This window comes from Oncorhynchus kisutch, linkage group LG8 (genome assembly GCF_002021735.2).
Source record: "Oncorhynchus kisutch isolate 150728-3 linkage group LG8, Okis_V2, whole genome shotgun sequence".
NCBI lineage: Eukaryota > Metazoa > Chordata > Actinopteri > Salmoniformes > Salmonidae > Oncorhynchus > Oncorhynchus kisutch.
This window is the reverse complement of record NC_034181.2, coordinates 75328563-75346464: the sequence shown is the minus strand read 5'-3', so window position 1 is coordinate 75346464 and position 17902 is coordinate 75328563. Positions and strand designations below refer to the sequence as shown.

Genomic DNA, 17902 nt, shown 5'->3' with positions numbered 1-17902 from the left:
GGCAAGTCAGTTAAGAACACGTTCTTATTTTCAATGACGGCCTAGGAACGGTGGGTTAACTGCCTCGTTCAGTGGCAGAACGACAGATTTTTACCTTGTCAGCTCGGGGGATTCAATCTTGCAAACTTACAGTTAACTAGTCCAACGCTCTAACCACCTGCCTCTCATTGCACTCCACGAGGAGACAGCCAAGGTAAGTTGTTAGCTAGCATTATACTTGTCTTATAATCAATCAATCATAATCACTAGTTAACTACACATGGTTGATGATATTACTAGTTTATCTAGTGTGCCCTGCGTTAGATATAATCGATGCAGTGCGTATTGTTTCTCCAATGTGTACCTAACCATAAACATCAATGCCTCTCTTAAAATCAATACTCAGAAGTATATATTTTTTAAACCTGCATATTTAGCTAAAAGAAATCCAGGTTCGCAGGCAATATTAACCAGGTGAAATTGTGTCACTTCTCTTGCGTTCATTGCACGCAGAGTCAGTGTATATGCAACAGTTTGGGCCGCCTAATTTGCCAGAATTTTATGTAAATATGACATAACATTGAAGGTTGTGCAATGTAACAATGTAACAGGAATATTTAGACTTATGGATGCCACCCGTTAGATAAAATATGGAACGGTTCCGTATTTCACTGAAAGAATAAACGTCTTGTTTTCGAGATGATAGTTTCCAGATTCTACCATATTAATGACCTAAGACTCGTATTTCTGTGTGTTATCATGTTATAACTAAGTCTATGATTTGATAGAGCAGTCTGACTGAGCGATGGTAGGCACCAGCAGGCTCGTAAGCATTCATTCAAACAGCACCTTTGTGCGTTTGTCAGCAGCTGTTTATAACTTCAAGCCTATCAACTCCCGAGATTAGGCTGGTGTAACCGATGTGAAATAGCTAGCTAGTTAGCGGGGTGTGCGCCAATAGCGTTTCAAACGTCACTCGCTCAGAGACTTGGAGTAGTTGTTCCCCTTGCTCTGCAAGGGCTGCGGCTTTTGTGGAGTGATGGGTAATGCTGCTTTGAGGGTGGCTGTTGTCGTTGTGTTCCTGGTTCGAGCCCAGGTAGGAGCGAGGAGAGGGGCGGAAGCTATACTGTTACACTGGCAATACTAAAGTGCCTATAAGAACATCCAATAGTCAAAGGTTAATGAAATACAAATTTGCATTATTTAAACCAAATTAAACATGTTTCATTATTTATTTGAGGCTAAATTGATTTTATTGATGTATTATATTAAGTTAAAATAAGTGTTCATTCATTATTGTTGTAATTGTCATTATTACAAAAAAAAAAAAAATAAACGGCAGATTAATCGGTATCTGCCTTTTTTGGTCCTCCAATAATCAGTATCGGTATCGGCATTGAAAAATCATAATCGGTCAACCTCTAGTAGAGAGAATAAGAGAGAGAAGGAAAGATGGGAGACAGACAGAGAGAAATTCACTTTAGTATTAATTCTTGTGTAGTCCTGGACACAACAGTCAGTTAGTTCTGATGGGAGGGAACAGTCTGTGCTGTGCTGTGCTGTGGGAGTAATGATTTTAGCTTTAAACTGAATTACAGATCGATCCATCCTGCAGATCAGAACACAGCTTGTGAGCTGACTGTGTGGACACGCTGTGCACTAGAGTCGCTTCACAAATTGACTGCAGAACACATAGTGGAGAATATATATATATATATATCTATATGTGTCATCTTGGCACTGCATGTATGGGGGCTTGCTGGGGGTGAATAGCCCCTATAATCACAGGAGGGTCCAGCTGCAGACTGTTTATGCTGAATTGGGTGGTAAATGAGCATGTATTTGGTGAGGAGGACCCAGGGAATCAGAGATTGGTGTTTACCCAAGCTGCAACTGGCCTGGTGGAGGTTGGGCAGAAGGGAAAGTGTTCCGTTTGTATTGCTAGTCTTGGTCTCCTCCCCTTCTGCTAAATGAAAGGGCCAAAGCTACAGTGGCTGTCATCTTAATGGAAACATTAAAATAAAACAACAGAGCAAAGTACTTGTGTTTATACTCTGGACTGAACTGGAGGCATAGTGTAGTTGCAAGTTGACTGGTGTTTTATCCTTCTTACAGAGAGATGACTGGACTGGAAAACACATTAGCATAAGCATCATGTCCCGGAGAACAGAGGCTATGCTGTGATTACTGAGCTCATAGTTGAACTGTAAAATTGCTTGTCAGCAGCTGATATGTTTCTGGCAAATGTCTGTTCTAGATTGAATTAGTTTTTGGTGTTTCTGTGAGGAGGAGGGAGGAGGAACACAGTCAAGGTGCTTACCTGCTGTCAAGCAGGTACTGATACTGATGGCTTTAGATTGTATTGTGTAACCTAAGTAGCCTATTTTCTGCTCATTCTGTGTCTCGTCCATCACAGAGTAGACGTTGTTTTTTCTCTTCTCTGGATATTTGTGACATGGCCAATCAGTTATTGTGAGGTCATTTAATTTTGCTTCATTCATGAGTCAACTTTGGAATTGAATAGTCTAAAGTGCAGATGAAGAAGGAATATTCTAGACCCTTTGTATTCAATTTAGTATGTAATTTTACACTCCAAGACATAAGCGGAAATAATTACTTGATTTATTCTTATAAAATTATGTTTTCGATGACTTTGCTCTCTGTTCATGCTCTTGTGAATCTGGACTGTATGGTGACCAAACCAGCACAATAGTCCAAGCTGACATTTATGAGCATCATCATATGACAGTTGGCCAACAGAGGCTCTCAAGGCATAATTGTGGGTCTAACTTGTCCTTCCCATGTTTACTGATTTGATCCATTTGGTTCCTACCTCATACTGGGGGTTAGATGGGGTCATACTGGTGTAATATTGTGTTTGCCCTGGGGTTGAAATAATAGTGTTTGGTATAATAGCTGTCAACAGCTTATTTCCAATATGACATATGTTCATACAAATATTCTTGAACTATGGTTAGAAGATATTGAAATGACACTGGTATCAGTCATACAATGGCTTTGCCAGGGTTATCAAATGTACCTGCTTGTGGAGAATGCCAGTTTGTAAATATATATGCATACAGGAAAATGTGAAGTAAAATATCCTAATACAAGTTACTGGGTGTAAAGTCTTGCCAAATAAAAGCAAACCGATTAATTACTATGGTATTTACAGTACATGGAGAAAGCAAATGCATCTCAGCAAATTAAGATGTAAAGAGCCACCATCTCCCCTCCTCCTCTTCCAGCTCTCACAAAGCTCATCATAGCACTATAATGTGAGCGAAGCCTGCCAATGGAAAAAATATTGGGTATTCTTTCCCTCCTCAAAACACAGAGAGAAATATGAACTAATCTCTTCGTCTGATTCACTGTGAGGAAAGCTTAATGCTTTTCTGTCTCTCTCTGTGAGTGTTTTCCCAGACAGTACAGCATTTACAGCCTTTTCACGGCAGGATCAGGATCATGTAAGCTCTTTAATTCTCTGTTCTCTGAAACATTTATTGAAGAAAGAATTTGCTGCTGGTGCAGATAGAGAGGAAGTGGCTGGGAGTGAAAACACTAGGTAGATGGCCGGTCAGTCAGTGTGTTTGCTCTGCCGTTTCTGTCTCTCTCACACCGTCGAGGCTCGTGTTACACAGAGCTCCTTTGGCCATGGATCCACTCTGTTAATAAAAGCCTTCTATCCCAAGGCTATTTTAAAGCTCTACTCTACTGCTGCTTGTTCCCCTCTGCCAGATAGAGCCTTTAGGAGATATAGAGAGAGAATGACAGAGAAAGAGAGATTGGGAGAGGGAAAGAGAGACATCACTTGTTTTTCCAAACATGCTGAGCTTGGAGCTTGAATTTTAGGGCTGTCTAATGCTTAGTAACAGGTTTGCCTGGCCTGTTGCTGCTGTGCTCTTATGTTCCTACAGATTTTTCACCCCCAGTTCCCTGATTCATGTAAGAACACCCCATGATAACATTTCTGTAACATTTACTCTGTCATGTTCGGGTGATAATACCCCTTAGTTCAACCAGTGGCAGATTTCACTGCTGCCAAAAAGCTTCCTGTGTAACATAGCGTGGTTTGGTTTTGTCCTAACGAGGACTGTAAGCAGGCAGAGTTTGTTCATCCATCCTGCTCATCTCATCATTTTAATTACAGAGCGCTCATTGTCTGCTCTGACCCATTTTAGTGCAGGCTCTGCCGTCAGCTGCACAGTCCTTCCAATCACACTTAATTTCATCTGGCATTTGACTCAGAGCCGGCCGTGAAACATGAACATTAAACGCCGGCGTTCCACAAAGATTAATTGGGAGCAACAATATAATAATAACAAGATCCGATCGTGTTGCTACTTGCTGTCCACTGAGGATGTGGCCAAGCGACTGCCACGGTAGGGTAAAGCTCTTAATGGTCAAGATTGATAATGGAGGCTGGGGACCATTTCCAATGGTGTTGATGAGAGACTAGGATGTGTCCCAAATGGCACCCTGTTCCTTTTATAGTGCACTGCTCTTGACCAGGGCCCATAGGGTTTTGATCAACATTACATAGGGCATAGGGTGCCATTTGGGATACAGTATAGTTCTCAGAGGAGAGAACTGGGCCCTGGACCTGGAAGCACAATAAAACACACCTCATGGAAACAGGGCAGTCTTCCTAAAGAGTTTCACAATACTTTCCTTTTTGCAGTGTTTTCTCTGAAGCTAATTTACTGGACCTCAGGCCAGCATCAATTGTTGTTGTTTGTTTTCCTATTGTCTCACCTTAGCGCATGGTGTTTGTATTTTTTATTTTTGTATTTCACCTTTATTTAACCAGGTAGGCAAGTTGAGAACAATTTCTCATTTACAATTGTGACCTGGCCAAGATAAAGCAAAGCAGTTCGACACATACAACAACGCAGAGTTACACATGGAGTAAAACAATATAACCGTGTGTTAGTGCGGGTTTTCAGTGAATTTATGTAGATCACGAAGCTCAACTGCATTTTCTGCGGCACAGAAAAATATTCAGCCATAAAAGAGTGATCAAATTAAGATCCTACATCTGTATATTGCAGGTAGTAATTGCATTGGGAAACGGTTGGATGTTGATGACATTAATGATTAACTAAACACTGACAACCAACACACTCAAATCTGCCTGCATGCTCTGTGAAGACATAGCCTACCTCCGCATCAGTTCTTGCCATTAGAAAGCCCACAATAACAACAACAATAACAACAATTATGTATTCACCTCCTTAGATTCTTATGTTCCCTCTCCATTTTCCAGAATGTTCAGAGAGTTCTCTTGGTTCCAGAGCAATTGTTTGTTCACCCCCTAACATTTCACTCACCAGTAAAAACCAAGGGGGTTAGGAAGAGGTAGCACTGCACAAAACCCTCCTATCTCTCCCTACATCAACACAATGTTGCCTGTGTTTCAATAGAGAGAGATATCTCTGAGGCTTCAATTTGTAATCTAAAAGAAGAAGGGGACAGTGTAACACTTCACAGATAAGCCCAGGCTGCGTTGAGGTTAATTACTAGCAGAGTGCTGCTCAGAATGCCAGACGTGTGTGTGTGTGTGTGTGTGTGTGTGTGTGTGTGTGTGTGTGTGTGTGTGTGTGTGTGTGTGTGTGTGTGTGTGTGTGTGTGTGTGTGTGTGTGTGTGTGTGTGTGTGTGTGTGTGTGTGTGTGTGTGTGTGTGTGTGTGTGTGTGTTTGTGTGTGTGTGTGTGTGTGTGTGTGTGTGTGTGTGTGTTTGTGTGTGTGTGTCTGTTTGTGCTCCTCAGAATGCCCGATGTACCCGGGCCATGTCAGGTCTGAAAGTACAGAGGGGGGAAGTGTGTGTTTGAGTGCTCAGCTCAGATGCAGTTCAGTGGGACAGCTCCAGGTAAAGAGGTCTACAAACGGGTTGTGTTGAATGTATCAAACCACCTGCTTTGCCAACTGCTAGTGGGTCTTGTGGCTTCCCTTCTCATTGGTGCATTACGCTGTTAACATTGCTGCTGATTCTACACGCTCTCTCTCCAAGGCATAGGCTAATTAATGGATACCATTCACAGTTGATTAGCCACAGTTCTTTTGGTAATTACATTCGCATACTAACCACTCACAAGAAAACAAGGGGAGAAAAAAACAAAGGAGTGGAAAATAAATTAATGCACTTCTCATCTCGCTCTGATCTTAATTTGTTTCCACTATTGTTTGGCTTCCGCTAAAGATAAGAAACCATTTTTTCTCTCCCTCTATATTTGAGTTGTTCCACATTCATAATGTTTCACTAGAATGACTTTGAAATAAATACACAAAATGAGATTATTCCAGTGCTTTGTGCAAATGGAGAAAGTGTCTCACAGAGGGAGGACTCATGAAGACACAAACCTCTTCCCCTCTTCCTCCCTGCCCGGTGTAGGCAGGGTTTGTGGGGTTTGTGCTGCTGCTGTATCTTGGTCACAGAGAGGTGCATTGTGCTCTAGAGCCCAGCTGTTAGTGCATAATTCTTCATTCTGTCTCCCATTGTTCCTACCTGTCAGCATGCTTGTGTCTCAGAAGAAAAGAAGTGGCAGCCATTTTGCTAAGAGGGCTGTGTGTGTGGGTTTAGGGGGCTCGTCATGAACGCAAAACACAGCGCTGTTGCTATTTTTTAACTAAACTAAAGGACACATTTTATAATAGCTCATCTAGATACACTTATCCCCTCCATTCATGCTTGCCTTTCACCAATCCAAAAAACCACAACTGCTCCATGTCCTATTGGTACTCTCCCACCATCTTGTTTTTGTTCCTTGGCAGCATCCTCCTCCCTTGGGTTACTTGAAGTTAATAACCTGCCAGAACATCTTGATACTTTGCTTTGTGATGCAAACCCGTGCTTAATTACCATCCCATAAGGCATGAATAGCCGGCCCAGATTTTCATTACCTTGCAGTGAATTGGCTATAACCTCTCGAAAGACATCTTTCTACTACGTGACAATATAGCAATGTGGCAGAAATTACTCACCCAAGCAGAAACAACTAGGACTTAACTCAACACGTACATTTGAAAAATGTAAACGCAAGTGGCACTAATTGAATGGATCTGTGAAAGGAAATATCTCTGAGACACTGATTTGACATAATCTTGGTATGAGGCCAGAGGTATAATGATGATCTGTTCTCTTCTCTTGCAGTTTGCCAACAACAACAACTACATGAACATGGCAGATGTCGCTGGCGGTGGTGATGTAAGTATCCCTTCTCCACTTTCCTCAACTATCCCTTCACGTTCTGATCTCTTCTCCACGTTCTGATCTCTTCTCTACGTTCTGATCCACATTCTGATCCCTTCTCCACATTCTGATCCCTTCTCCACATTCTGATCCCTTCTCCACATTCTGATGCCTTCTCCACGTTCTGATCCCTTCTCCACGTTCTGATCCACGTTCTGATCCCTTCTCCACATTCAGATTCAAGTTCTGATCTCTTCTCCACATTCTGATCTCTTCTCCACGTTCTGATCCACATTCTGATTCCTTCTCCACGTTCTGATCCCTTCTCCACATTCTGATCCCTTCTCCACATTCTGATCCCTTCTCCACATTCTGATCCCTTCTCCACGCTTTGATTCCTTCTCCACGTTCTGATCCCTTCTCCACGTTCTGATCCCTTCTCCACGTTCTGATCCCTTCTCCACGTTCTGATCCATTCTCCACGCTCTGATCCCTTCTCCACGTTCTGATTCCTTCTCCATGTTCTGATCATGTCAAGGCCAATAATGGAGATGTAGGGAAGTCAATGAATCAGATGAAGATGTCAGAGATAACTACTATTTTTAGAGCAAATTTTACCATCGAGTAAGGCTTGTTGTATTGCTGTTAAATTGCTTCATTTTTTAAAAAATGTACTGGGGTGGCAGGATAGCCTAGTGGCTAGAGCATTGGACTAGTAACCAAAAGGTTGCAAGTTCAAATCCCTGAGCTGCCAATGGTACAAATCTGTCATTCTGGGGCAGAACTGTTCCTAGGCTGTCATTAAAAGTAAGAATTTGTTCTTAACTGACTTGCCTAGTAAAATAAAATTAATAAAAGGCTTTGTTAAATTGCTTCATACTGAAGCAAGACCCTGCGTAGATAATTAGTCAGATTAGTCAAGTTCAATATAAAGCCCTCTCTTCTGAAAGCCTTGTGATGTCTCTAGGTGAGTCAAGGTGAGGTGTCAGAAAGGGATGTAATCATCTGTTTTCCCTCGTGTTCCAAGACATGATCAAGGAGCCTGGGGAGAAACACGTACCATCACTCACAAAACCACTCTCTGTCTTGCCTGGCAGTTCCAATGCCTTGAATGTCATGTGGCATGACTTTAGAAGTATCTGAATGATCTGTGTATGTTATGGTAAGGACACATCGAGTAGGTTTGGGACTACTGCTGCTAAGCTGCCAAACTCACATTTCATGTCCCTCTGAGCGTTGGTGACTGAGGATTCAACCGTGTGCTAAATATACCAGTGTAGTCGACCTCCACCCTCTCTCCTGCCCTGTCATTAGGGATAAGTGCACCAAAAATACCCATCATCCATCCACAGTAGTTCAAAACAGGGAAATGTCATACTGTTTAGTGTACCATGGTGCTGTCTAAAGAGAGACTGATCTAGCCTGCTCTCTCAACCATGTACCAAGCAACCACAGTATTGCCATAGAGAAGAGCAAAACACATTCCTTTGTAATGTTACACATCACATCTCTCTCCATGGTTGACAAAGCTATAGTTTCTTAACTCAATACCTCAATGGTGATGCTACTCAGTCAAGCAGTTACAGTACAGCAGGGACTGCACAGACTGACCCAACTACAAAGCCTTAACCTTTTGCGTGTAGGGGGCAGTATTTTAATTTTTGGCAAAAAAACTTACCCATTTGAAACTGCCTATTTCTCAGCCCCAAAAACTAGAATATGCATATAATTGTCAGATTAGGATAGAAAACACTCTAAAGTTTCCAAAACTGTAAAAATATTGTCTGTGAGTATAACAACTGATATTGCAGGCGAAAACCTGAGGAAAATCCAATCAGGAAGTGCCTCTTATTTTGAAACCTCTCCGTTTCTATGCATGCCTATGCTACATTTAAAGGGATATCAACCAGATTCATTTTTCTATGGCTTCCCTAAGGTGTCAACAGTCTTTAGACATAGTTTCAGGCTTTTATTTTGAAAAATGAACGTGAAAGATCACATTGCGTAAATGGATAGGTGGGGGCTCTCATAGTGAGTTTGCGCTACAGAGTAAACCGGCCATTGTTTCTCCCGGTATTATTGAAAAACCTACACACCCATTTGATATATTATCGAATATATATTTTAAAAACAACCTGAGGATTGATTATAAAAAACGTTTGACATGTTTCTGTGGACATTATGGATATTATTTGGAATATACGTCTGCGTTGTCGTGACCGCTCTTTCCTGTGGATTTCTGAACATAATGCGACAAACAAACAGAGGTATTTTGGGTATAAAAATAGTCTTTATGGAACAAAAGGAACATTTGTTGTGTAACTGGGAGTCTCATCAGTGAAAACATCTGAAGATCATCAAAGGTAAAATATTAATTTGATTGCTTTTCTGATTTTTGTGACCTAGCTACTTAATGCTTGGTGTACATAATGTTTTGTTATGCTATTGATAAACTTACACAAACGCTTGGATTGCTTTCGCTGTAAAGCATAATTTCAAAATCTGAGACGACAGCTGGATTAACAAAAGGCTAAACTGTGTTTTGCAATATTGCACTTGTGATTTCATGAATATGAATATTTTTTTGTAATATTATTTGACTGTGGTGCTGTGTATAGCATTACAGCGGTTGCTGATGAAAATGATCCCGCTAACGGGATGGGTAGCATCAAGAAGTTTAGAGTCATATAGGGAGATGTTCCATTTGCCAACACATTTTCTCAAACTAGGTGCATCCATCCTCCATGTCCAGGGGCTGCGGAGGCCAAAAAAAAATCATTACTAGAACCAGCATCCTCATGCAACTCAATGTGCCGTGGTCAAAGGGGATTTTTTAAAACCCAATCTAGTAACTCTACTTCTATGGCTGAGGCCCTCTGTGGTGAGGCGAGTCGAGGCCACGCCATCACAAGCTGTTCAGAGAGCATTCAGCCCAAGCTGTGAAAGCCCAGTGTGGCTCGACTGGCTGGGTGGGGGCTGGTGGGCGGGTGGTAGGGCGACGGCAGGAGAGTTAATAGAATAGCCAAGCAGCTCATTTGCATTTTATCAAAAGGAACAACTGTTTCCAGTGTTACGGCGCAGATGGCATTGTACTTCAGCCCACTTTTTGTGTGTGTGTGTGTATGTGCATGCGTGCGTATGTGCATGTAAAGAGAGAATGATACAAAAAAATGTGTAACCACAGGCAGAGCACAGATTATTTATTTTTTCTAATGAAAAAAGGATTGGAGTGTGTGAAGTATTGTTTCTTGTAACCTGAACTGAGAAGAAATATAAGTGACTTTCCACTTTGAGTTGTGTAATTTCACACTAAAATGAGATTTCTCTCTACTGTAACGCTGTATTAATCAAGTTAATGTGACAGGCCTTGGCTCTGGGTGCACTGGAAGGGAAGGCTGTACCAGCACCAGCCAAAATGGATCTGGCTCTATGATGAATGAGTGACTTTGACAGCAGCTAAATATATACAACTGCATTCTGCATAGACAATTGAGGCTAACGGTAATTGTAAAACAAAAAGCTAACATCCAGTTCTCTTGCAACTCTTGTATAATACGGAACACTAGTTTATGAGTCATTTCTACACAAACACTACAGGCTATTACTCACTGGTATACTCAAACTCAGAGAACATCTTTAAATAAGCCAACATGCTTATTCAAATAGATAATAGTCATCTAAATGAGAAACTTAGTATTAGTGTATCAAAATAAACCAATGTGCTTATCCAATAGATAAAATAACATTGGATATGTAGATGGCTGGTGTATCAAATCAACCAACACGTCATATGTAACAGATAAAATAACATTGGATATTTACTGTAGATGGCTGGTGTGTTATTACCTTCTGCACTTACAGAATGAGATAAGATGACCTTGGTGTGCTCCTGTTAAAACACCCATCCTAACAGGGAGGCTTGACTGCTCTCCTTAGAGAGTATGATACTGTACAGCGGAATTCAATTCCACTCAGCGGTGGGTATCACTTCTCCCTTCCAATCAAATTAGACAGGAGTAATGATCTATGTAGAAATGGATTTGAGATGGTTACAAATTTGAAATGTTGATTGCGGGCCCACCGTGATGTTATCATTTGAGTAGCTTTATGCTCTGCTGCCTCGCTAGATATTGGAAACTGGAGTCTCAATCGTGGCTCTATTGATCCCGGGGCCTATTATATTCAGTAATTGCATGGCTCTGCCTTTAACAAGTCTTGGTTATTGCATCAGTGAATTGGATTACAGAAGTTTATTGAAAGGCTGGAGATATTGCCTCAAAAGCTTTTTCTTGCTGCTGTCTTCGATATTGGGAGTGAGAACACCATACATGTTCTAGATAGAAGGAATATGAGAGAGAGTGGAGTCCTCGATGGTTCACAGAAACACATCAGATCATTAGCATCTGAAACTCAACCATGAATCGTCTCATGCTTTTCCTGACCATTTCCATAATCCTTGCTTGTTAGCTCCAATAGTCAACACTTTAGCAGTGAGCCAATGTGTTTGTCATAAATCGAATGGCCTTTTCACCATGCACGTAATGCTGCCTGTGTATTAACAACACACTATATCATACAGCACTGAGGCTCTGTGGCTGCTTGGGAGAATCCCTATACATCTGCCCACAAATGCTGGATTGATCTGGTCTGGCCTCAGCTCCCTCTTACAAGCCCTGCTCTGCCCCCTATGCCATCGGACCCTCCGCCTGCCCATGGAACGACCCGTCACACATGCAGGCACACATAACACATAACACACACAACACACACACACACAGTGACCGACATGGACACACACACACACAAACATGCATCTGGTTTGCTTGGCACTTGGCTGTGCTGAGCTTTCATAACAATTTAAATGGATAACCAGGCTGCTGATGTGAAGGAAGTGGATTGTGCATCTCTTAATCTGAGATCAGAGCCCTTCTAAACTGCTCCTGGTGCAGAATTAGCCAGGTTTTATGTGAAGTGACACCAGGCAGTAATGCTGCAATGCTGTAACAGTGTGTTACTCTCTGGGCTCCACCAGCCATCCATCCAGCCAGGCAGGCAGGCAGGCAGGCAAGCACTCCTAGTCTGGCACCTCTCCCCTGAGGAAGACAGGCCTGCCCTGCACTGACAGCTGACACACTCCCGCCGTACCCCAGGCGAGCCTTAGCTAACTTCATGTATCAATTTTCAGCTCCCAACTCGTGCAGATGTTAATTTGGATCATCATTATGGACGGGAGATGAGGAACAAATCAAATCAAATTCAAATCAAATGTATTTATATAGCCCTTCGTACATCAGCTGATTTCTCAAAGTGCTGTACAGAAACCCAGCCTAAAACCCAAACAGAAAGCAATGCAGGTGTAGAAGCACGGTGGCTAGGAAAAACTCCCTAGAAAGGCCAAAACCTAGGAAGAAACCTAGAGAGGAACCAGGCTATGTGGGGTGGCCAGTCCTCTTCTGGCTGTGCCGGGTGGAGATTATAACAGAACATGGCCAAGATGTTCAAATGTTCATAAATGACCAGCATGGTCCAATAATAATAAGGCAGAACAGTTGAAACTGGAGCAGCAGCACGGCCAGGTGGACTGGGGACAGCAAGGAGTCATCATGTCAGGTAGTCCTGAGGCATGGTCCTAGGGCTCAGGTCCTCCGAGAGAGAGAAAGAAAGAGAGAATTAGAGAGAGCACACTTAAATTCACACAGGACACCGAATAGGACAGGAGAAGTACTCCAGATATAACAAACTGACCCTAGCCCCCCGACACATAAACTACTGCTGCATAAATACTGGAGGCTAAGACAGGAGGGGTCAGGAGACACTGTGGCCCCATCCGAGGACACCCCCGGACAGGGCCAAACAGGAAGGATATAACCCCACCCACTTTGCCAAAGCACAGCCCCCAAACCACTAGAGGGATATCTTCAACCACCAACTTACCATCCTGAGACAAGGCTGAGTATAGCCCACAAAGATCTCCGCCACGGCACAACCCAAGGAACACAAGCAGAGTCTTTGATAGCGATCTCACTTCCTCTCTCTCTCCCTCCCTTCATTACACTATTTATCAGAAACTAGGAAAATAACATTCCTCTATTCCTGCCCTCCAGGGCAGGTCAGTTTATCTTGAAGGTCACGGTCACATTTGCTCTGTTTTACTATAAAAATGGAGCTCACCTTTGCTCATCTTCGTCTAAGGGAAGGCTCTCTCAAACCTCATCCTGCTTGCCACTATAATTCAGGCCACAATGCATCAGCCTACGGTCCAACATCCCTATCCAGCTCTGTTCACTGTCCTGGTTTAGCTTCTTCCACACAGATCTTGGCAAGTTGAACCCATATGAAAAGGTCAGAGAGTAATACAAATGAATGTAATGGCAATGTCCTTTTTTCCTCCCCTAAAGTATCCTTCTGAGGTCTGTGAAACCAGCCAAACAAACAGAGGCCCTTTTTACTGCACATCATTCTTCTCTAATGACTGGTTCAGATTGATAATGAAGCCTGTGATGATGATGTTCTCTCCTGATCAATGCCATGTGGTCCTGGCTTTAGCTCTACACCATTGAATCATGACAGTTCCCTTTTTACACTATTTATGTTTTAAACACTTTGTGTTTTCATTGTTAGGCACGGAGACAAAACATGTTAGGCGGCAGGTACCCTAGTGGTTAGAGCATTGGCTGAGTAACCAAACAGTTGCAAGGTTGCAAGATCAAATCCCTGAGCTGACAAGGTAAAAATCTGCCGTTCCGCCCCTGAACAAGGCAGTTAGCCTAGGAACAGTGGGTTATCATTGAAAATAATATTTTTTTCTTACCTGACTTGCCTAGTTAAATACAAAATGTAAAAAGTTCCAGTGCTTTTTCGGTGGTGTTAACATTAAATAAGATGGCAGTAGTAGAGTAGAGCACAGTACATGGTTGTTAAAATCTTTCTGTAATTTATCCTGCTCTCCTCTACACTCTTAGAAAAAATATATACAGTTGAAGTTGGAAGTTTACATACACCTTAGCCAAATACATTTAATCTCAGTTTTTCACAATTCCTGACATTTAATCCTAGTAAAAATTCCCTGCCTTAGGTCAGTTAGGATCACCACTTTATTTTAAGAATTTAAAATGTCAGAATAATAGTAGAGAGAATGATTTATTTAAGCTTTTATTTCTTTCATTACATTCCCAGTGGGTCAGAAGTTTACATACACTCAATTAGTATTTGGTAGCATCGCCTTTAAATTGTTTAACTTTGGTCAAATGTTTCGGGTAGCCTTCCACATGTTTCCCACAATAAGTTGGGTGAATTTTGGCCGATTCCTCCTGACAGAGCTGGTGTACCTGAGTCAGGTTTGTAGGCCTCCTTGCTCGCACATGCTTTTGCAGTTCTGCCCACACATTTTCTATTGGAGGTCAGGACTTTGTGATGGCCACTCCAAACCTTGACTTTGTTGTCCTTAAGCCATTTTGCCACAACTTTGGAAGTATGCTTGGTGTCATTGTCCATTTGGAAGACCCATTTGCGACCAAGCTTTAACTTCCTGACTGATGTCTTGAGATGTTACTTCAACATATCCACATAATTCTCCTTCTCGTGATGCCATTTATTTTGTGAAGTACACCGTCCCTCCTGCAGCAAAGCAACCCCCCAACATGATGCTGCCACCCCCGTGCCTCACGGTTGGGATGGTGTTCTTCAGCTTGCAAGCCTCCCCCTTTTTCCTCCAAATATAACGATGGTCATTATGGCCTAACAGTTCTATTTTTGTTTCATCAGACCAGAGGACATTTCTCCAAAAAGTACGATCTTTGTTCCCATGTGCAGTTGCAAGCTGCAGTCTGGCTTTTTTATTGCGGTTTTGGAGCAGTGTCTTCTTCCTTGCTGAGCGTCCTTTCAGGTTATGTCAGTATAGGACTCGTTTTACTGTGGATGTAGATCATTTTGTACCTGTTTCCTCCAGCATCTTCACAAGGTCCTTTGCTGTTGTTCTAGGATAGATTTGCACTTTTCGCACCAAAGTACATTCATCTCTAGGAGATGTCTCCTTCCTGAGCAGTATGATGGCTGCATTGTCCCATGGTGTTTATACTTGCGTACTATTGTTTGTACAGATGAACGTGGTACCTTCAGGCTTTTGGAAATTGCTCCCAAGGATGAACCAGACTTGTGGAGGTCAACAATGATTTTTCTGAGGTCTTGCCTGATTTATTTTGATTTTCCCATGATGTCAAGCAAAGAGGCACTGAGTTTGAAGGTAGGCCTTGAAATACATCCACAGGTACACCTCCAATTGACTCAAGTGATGTCAATTAGCCTATCAGAAGCTTCTAAAGCCATGACATCACTTTCTGGAATTTTCCAAGCTGCTTAAAGGCACAGTCAACTTAGTGTATGTGAACTTCTGACCCACTGGAATTGTTATATAGTGAATTATAAGTGAAATAATCTGTCTGTAATCAATTGTTGGAAAAATTACTTGTGTCATGCAAAAAGTAGATGTCCTAAACGACTTACCAAAACTATAGTTTGTTAACAAGAAATTTGGGGAGTCGTTGAAAAACAAGTTTTAATGACTCCAACCTAAGTGTATGTAAACTTCCGACTTCAACTGTATCTAGAACCTTAAACAGTTCTTTGCCTGTCCCCATAGGAGAACCCATTTTGGTTCCAGGTAAAAGCCTCTTTTTCCGGCTGTTCATACACACATTATTTTTTATTGAGGCAAGCCAAATCTATCCCCCTTCGTCTGTAATTGGTCAACAGTAGGGATTGTTCAATAAAGTGTTTGTTGTCATTCAACGATAGCCCACTTGTTTTCATGCAAATCTTTTCACTTGAGAAATACTAAACCAAACATCCTAGTTAGGTGTAAAGTTGCGCGACTAAGATCTCCTTGGCAAAAACATCTAAATTAATGACAGATTTTTTGTTTGTTATCTTAGATTAATCTTAAATCAAATCAAAGTTTATTTGTCACTGTGCGTCGAATACAGTGAAATGCTTACTTACACGCTCTAACTAACAGTGCAAAAAGGTATTAGGTGAACAATAGGTAGGTAAAGAAATAAAAACAACAGTAAAAAAGACAGGCTATATACAGTAGCGAGGCTATAAAAGTAGCGAGGCTACATACAGACACCGGTTAGTCAGGCTGATTGAGGTAGTATGTACTCGTAGATTTGGTTAAAGTGACTATGCATATATGATGAAAATATAGAAGCAGTAGCGAGTGGTTGGCGAGTGGTCAGTGGGACACAATGCAGATAGCTTGGTTAGCCAATGTGCGGGAGCAGTGGTTGGTCGGCCCAATTGAGGTAGTATGTACATGAGTGTATAGTTACAGTGACTATGCATACGTATATGATAAACAGAGAGTAGCAGCAGCGTAAAAAGGAGATTAATTTTGAGTAATTCTATACTGGTTACGGCGTCTCAAGATGGACTAACTAGTACTATTGGCATTTCTTTTCACATTTTTAAAGCGAAGGTCTTTTCAAGCAAAGGTCGAAGGTATGCGAGCACACTAGTTTGGTTCACATGGTTGAGTCCTGCTAGGCGCCCTCCGAACCGAAGCATGAGGAAGCCTTAAGCCAGAGTCCAGAGCTGTGATGAACATGCAGTGACTCCTTCAGAAAGGAGGACTGATTGAACAGCTGTGAAACAAGCATCAGGAAGTTTAAAAGTGGTCTGAACAGGAACAGGAAAATACAACTCTATTAGCTGTCTCTGCCTCTGGAATTCATCAGTGCTTGTCAAGACATCTGCCCTGAGTAGGCAATGCATTTGTTTCAAGTGTCTGTGTGCCAAAGCAAGCAACAGAAACATTACTACTCTCTAATCAAGGACTAAGCTGGCATATTCGCTCTGCTGCCACTGCCTTGGGTTTTTTCATTGCCTGTAAGAGAGAGATCGAAAGAGAGAGAGAGAGGCTGATGGACTTCTATTCTGCCTCCCCTCTAAGCTTGTCCTGGTAAAGTGTATTAACACTGATATCAACACACTGACCTAAAGCTAACAGAAATACTTATTTCAACTCGACTTTAGACCTTTTGGTATTGAGGAAAGAGTATCTTGACTGCCATGCTAGTAGTGGCTGTATCCAATTGTGGCGCGTCCTATATGCATGTAACTCAGATGTGGTCATAGTGGGTCGCTATGTGAATACGTTGGCCTTTTACTGAGTGGCTTAAGGAATGTTCCAATGAAGACAAGACCAGCAGTAGGTGAACAGAGCAGTTGGTACCATCTCCAAGAATCCAAATAAGCTAGTTAAGTGTGACCAAAAGCTTGAATTCTGCAGGCAGAGGGATTAGACTGTTTGATGAGCAGATTTAAGGGTTCAACCAAGGGGAACAATGAGAAACCCTTCTGGCCAAGCCTAATATTTCTCAGAATATTTTCTTTAAATCCATGTCTCTGTGACGTGTATTTTCTCCGCACTTCAGACCCAAGATCTTCCATCCCTGAGATTAAAGGGCTTTTATCATGTATCCGGTCCTCTCTCATGATTTCTTCACTTTTTTGTAGTTGCTTTTTTTCCCCTCTTCCCTCCTTACTTTGCTCAGAGTGGACTTTAATGGGTTTTAAGAAATGTTACATCTCTGTATGGTTACAGACAAGTGTTAGTACCACTCCACCGAACTTCTCCTCCTTTAAACAATAAATGCCTGAAAGGAAGGCTTCATGCAGGTATGAGAGATAAGAATGATTCCAACTCGGATCGAAACGTTGTCTGTTCTGTGCGTCT

The 17902-nt window shown here is 42.0% G+C and overlaps 1 protein-coding gene across 1 annotated transcript in view; it reads left to right on the top strand.

Annotated features, from left to right (window-relative positions):
* LOC109879123 (TOX high mobility group box family member 3) overlaps positions 1-17902 on the top strand; it is a 60859-nt gene that overhangs the window by 30115 nt on the left and 12842 nt on the right. Inside the window, exon 2 of the mRNA XM_031831223.1 lies at positions 7129-7182. Coding sequence (XP_031687083.1) covers positions 7129-7182 — 54 coding nt within the window. The remainder of the gene's footprint in view (positions 1-7128; positions 7183-17902) is intronic.